This window comes from Musca autumnalis, unplaced genomic scaffold (assembly GCF_047663935.1).
Source record: "Musca autumnalis isolate F117 unplaced genomic scaffold, ASM4766393v1 scaffold_3, whole genome shotgun sequence".
NCBI lineage: Eukaryota > Metazoa > Arthropoda > Insecta > Diptera > Muscidae > Musca > Musca autumnalis.
Genome location: NW_027411866.1, coordinates 4356000 through 4360937, shown reverse-complemented (window position 1 = coordinate 4360937; position 4938 = coordinate 4356000). Strand labels below are relative to the sequence as shown.

The 4938-nt window shown below is 37.7% G+C and overlaps 1 protein-coding gene across 1 annotated transcript; it reads right to left on the bottom strand.

Annotated features, from left to right (window-relative positions):
• Window positions 1–293: 293 nt before the first annotated feature.
• On the bottom strand, window positions 294–3571 carry LOC141399908 (ATP-binding cassette sub-family F member 1). The gene is made up of 2 exons (XM_073979273.1): window positions 2252–3571; window positions 294–2191 (listed from the first exon to the last, which is right to left on the bottom strand). Exons 1-2 carry the CDS (start codon window positions 3375–3377, stop codon window positions 573–575), a joined length of 2745 nt encoding a protein of 914 aa, XP_073835374.1. The 5' UTR covers window positions 3378–3571; the 3' UTR covers window positions 294–572.
• Between the last annotated feature and the right edge of the window lie 1367 nt (window positions 3572–4938).

Genomic DNA, 4938 nt, shown 5'->3' with positions numbered 1-4938 from the left:
TCGACCACAGCGTGAAATAACACAGAGCAATAACATCTTTTGCAGATTATTTCCAATCACATTCATTTGAACAGTAATCAAAGTATCAATTGTAAAAATTCATTAAGTTCGTATGTATTTCCTGAGTAGATCACAAAACAGGTCTCTCTCTGGTCATTCTAAAATCTTTAGTTCCCTGTTCCCCCTTTACAATACAATAGTCTTTCTTGTAAAGAAATTTTCAAAGTCATCACTGTAATCTTTGCTGAACTCACATTTACTGCACGCCGACCCTTCATTGACTTAAAAGTATATTTCAGCCGTTGTATTTCATTTTTATTAATACACACTTTTTACCTCCTTTAAAATATTAACAAAAATCATTTAGGGGTTTCATTTCGAATTTAACAATCGATTTTCTTTGCCTATTTCCATAATCTGTTTACAAAGATGTACATTTTGCTTCATTGGGCAATCAATCATCAATTGCTAAATATTCATAATACAAAAATTCGCCAATTTTTCAAATAAAAATCTCTTTACAATCACAAAAAATGCAAAAATCCTTTTAACAAAAAATAACTGTAACTTTTTTAAAGCACAGCTGCATTGGCCACAACACTAGGATTGTTAACAATTTCACCAAGGGCATCCAATACTTCTTTACGATAGTCATCGAAGTCACCATCAATTTCATTGATTGTCTGTTCCTCAATGACGTATAGGGTACAGCCGGTTTCACGTATCAAACGTTCGTCGTGAGACACAATAACAACACCTCCCTCGTATTCATTAATTGCTTCGGCTAAAGCATCAATGGACTCAATATCCAAATTATTTGTAGGTTCATCAAGAATCAAGACATCTGGAGCACTTAAACACAACTCTGCCAAGGCTACACGGGCCTTCTGACCACCTGAAAGATCCTTCATTTTGATGGTGTGGGCATGACTTATCAAGCCAAAGGAACCTAAAGCTTTGCGTGCCTTTTCATGAGGTAAATTAAAGAGACGCTGCAAGTACTCAGCAGCAGATTCTTCAGCAGTAAGGTGTTCACCGGAATGCTGATCAAAACGTCCCACACGCAAACGATGATTTTTTCTTTGTTCGCCCTGTTGGGGTTCTAGTTCACCCAGTAGAAGTTTAAGGAATGTGGATTTTCCCACACCGTTTGGTCCAACAATGGCAACTCGGCTAGTCAAATCTATACCAAAATCTGTGTTGACGAACAGTGGCTTTTGACCCTCAAAAGCAAAGGTAACATTGTGCAAACCCAAAATAGGAGGCTGCAGTTGTGATGGTTCTGGAAACCGGAACTTGACAATATATTCTTTGGGCTTTTCCAGTAACTCCGTAGGACCATTGTCATCTTCTTGTTGTCTTTGCGTTTTGGACTTATTCTTCTCCTGTTTACGTGTCAAAACTTCCTTTTGTTTCTTTTCTGCTGCCTTCTTAGACTGTCCGTGGGCCTTCAACTCCTTAATACGTTTTTCTTGTTTCTCATATTCCTTAATCATTTCTCTGCGTTTCTGGACATACATTTTCTTGAACATGGAATAGTTGCCTTTATAGTAATGCAATTTCTTCTGATCCAGATGTATAATTTCATTACAAACATTATCCAAGAAACTCTGGTCGTGAGAAACAATCAGCAGAGTTTTCTTCCATCCTTGCAAATAATTGTCCAACCAAATGACAGCATTCAAATCCAAGTGATTGGTAGGTTCATCAAGCATTAGCAGTGTAGGTTCCAAATACAAAGCACGAGCCAAGGATACACGCATACGCCAACCACCAGAGAATTTATTTGTGGCACGGTTTTGCATTTCTTCGCTAAAACCAAGACCAGCCAAAATACGACGAGCTCTAGCCTCTGCAGAGTAGGCACCAATGGCTTTCAATTCAGCAAAGGTATCATCTAACTCCTCCTTGACACTCATATCCCCATTGGCAAATTGGTCTTCCAAATCCTTACATTTTTTCAAGAGGTTGATACGCTTGGTGTCGGCTTCCAGGATAGTTTCAACGGCAGTTTTGTCCGTGGCCACAACTTCCTGTTCACAGAGTAGGACATCAATGTTGGGTGGAATTGCAAAGGCACGAGTGGCAATGTGACGTAGCAGTGTGGTCTTGCCGTGACCGTTGGGACCCACCAAACCATAGCGGCGACCATGAGCAATTAACAAATTGGCATTAACGAAGAGATCGTTGCCTATGGACAAAAAAAGAGAATTATTATGAAATGTCAAATGATTGTTCGTTCATTTCTTACCCTTCGCTGATATGGTAAAGTTTTCAATTTTAATGTCTACAGCATGTTCCAGAGCAGCCTTTTGGCCAGCAGTCTTTTGAACCTGAGACATTGTGAAATTACTATCCAAATCGGAGTGGCCCAAACCGCCTTTTTTGGTTAACATTTCCATTTGGCGTTCATATTCTTCTTGTTTCTTAAGTTTCTTCTTTTCCTTGTGGGTAAGTTTCTTTTCCTTTGTTTTATCACCACCACCTGTTTCCTCAGTAGCAGCAGGAGTAGATTCCCTTTCTTCATTATCTTCTTCGGCAACACTCTTCTCCTCTTTCAGATTGAGATTTTCTAGTTTTTCTTCCAACTCAGCAGCTGGGGGAGGTGTTACAGTCTTTGGGGGTGTAGGTGATTTTTGGACAGGCTCCGGCTCCGGTTCAGGCTCATCTTCCGGTATTTCTTCCTCCTCATCTTCCTCTTCACTTAATTCAAATTTACTTTTCTTTTGTTTCTTGTTCGATTTTTTGACCGGTTTGGCAATAACAGCAGGCTCCTCCTCTTCTTCTTCATCGTCTTCATCTTCTTCGGCAGCCTTCTTTAGAATGTCAATATCGTCATCGTCATCATCAGAGAAATCGTCTTTTTTCTTGTTCTTCTTAGACTTTTTCTGTTGTTGTTTTTTATTGGCAGGTTTAGGCACATCTTCCACCGGCTCCTCTGCATTTACATCGTCGTCATCTTCATCACTATCGGCTGCCTTTTTGCCTTTCTTGGCGGCCTTCTTATTGTTCTTTTTGGCTGGAGCGACGACAGGTTCTTCGACCTCATCATCATCACTATCTCCACGTTTCTTGTTTTTCTTCTTACCCCCCGCCGCAACCGGTTGGGGAACTTCATCTTCATCATCGCTCCAGTCATCTTTACCCTTTTTACCTTTCTTTCCCTTCTTCCCCTTATTGGATTGTTGCGCTTGTTGGGATGGTGTTTTACTGCTGCTGGACTGAAGACTTTCCAAATCATCATCATCGGAATCATCACCCTTCTTCTTTCCTTTCTTGTCTTTCTTTTGTGATTTTTTGGGAGCAGCTGGCTGTTCGTTCATTTCTTCATCGTCATCAAACTGATTCCTCTTGTTCTTTCCCTTGTTTTTAGACATCTTAATGTGGACTACTATACAAATAAATATTAACTAACTACGGGGTTTCTTTGGAAGATAGAGGGTGTTGCAATTCCGTGGATCGATGAATATTAAAATGTTACACTACAAAACGTGGAACGAACGTATGCAATTTTTTTACTATGAATAGAGATTTATAGATTGGAACTAAATGAGTCAACCGAATGATTCACTGAAGGAAACCAAAGAACGAGTTTTTTACTATTGTCTATTTACACAGTCTTACATAAGTATACGTACGCCCCATAAATCTCGGGTTTTAGAAAAAGTAAGGATATTTATGAAATTCCAAGTACACAGGTTTATGTCGTCTCACTAATAAACAATATTTAATACAACAAAAGTATATTCCATAATATAAATAACGGTAAATTTTACAAAAACCAAAAACTGATACTTACAAAAGTATACATACGCCCCAAGGAAATATGAGTATTATCGTACAATTTATGGAATTAGCAGCAAAATTTATACATTTTATTGTTTTGGCGAATGTGTCTGGGTGTCCGAGATATATTTTAGAGAAAAAAAAATAATTTTTGGGTGTTAAATGCCGTTATTTAAGGCCAAACTTCTTGTATAGCTCGTTAAAGCGGACCCTTGCCGATTTCTTTCCGTTTTAGGTATTTGAATATACAAAAGCCACAATATTAGTGTCAGATTATAGATTTTGATATCATAGAAAGCTTTTTAGTTGACCTTGAGCATAACACACCTTCCTGGGTGTCGATAAATTCACATTTTTCCTGGGATATCTCAGGAAGTTAATAGATTCCTCGGAATTCTTGGCTCAAATTACATACAGACGACCTTGAATTGTGTTTTAATATGGTGTTATATAATCCTTGGACACCAATTGAATCAGAAATGTGAACTATTCTGTTAAAAACCTGCTCCCAGAACATCAAAATATAATCACTACCAAAAAGCATGAAATTTACACTGTGAACAACGTAGTTTTCGTATTATGACCATTACCGTCAATATAAGGTCGGAAAGTATCGGATAATTGTACATTTCTGATTCAATTGGTGTCCAAGGATTATATAACACCATATTAAAACACAATTCAAGGTCTTCTGTATGTAATTTGAGCCAAGAATTCCGAGGAATCTATTAACTTCCTGAGATATCCCAGGAAAAATGTGAATTTATCGACACCCAGGAAGGTGTGTTATGCACAAGGTCAACTAAAAAGCTTTCTAGGATATCAAAATCTATAATCTGACACTAATATTGTGGCTTTTGTATACTCAAATACCTAAAACGGAAAGAAATCGGCAAGGGTCCGCTTTAACGAGCTATACAAGAAGTTTGGCATTAAATAACGGCATTTAACACCCAAAAATTATTTTTTTTTCTTTAAAATATATCTCGGACACCCAGACACATTCGCCAAAACAATAAAATGTATACATTTTGCTGCTAATTCCATAAATTGTACGATAATACTCATATTTCCTTGGGGCGTATGTATACTTATGTAAGTATCATTTTTTGGTTTCTGTAAAATTTACCGTTATTTATATTATGGAATATA

What these genes read in the sequence shown, in the direction of transcription:
- LOC141399908 (XM_073979273.1), bottom strand. Translation starts at nt 3,377, where the DNA reads ATGTCTAAAAACAAGGGAAAGAACAAGAGGAATCAGTTTGATGACGAT. An exon ending in CTTTACCATATCAGCGAAGG is followed by an intron (nt 2,192 to 2,251) that starts GTAAGAAATGAA and finishes TTTTGTCCATAG; the next exon opens with GCAACGATCTCTTCGTTAAT.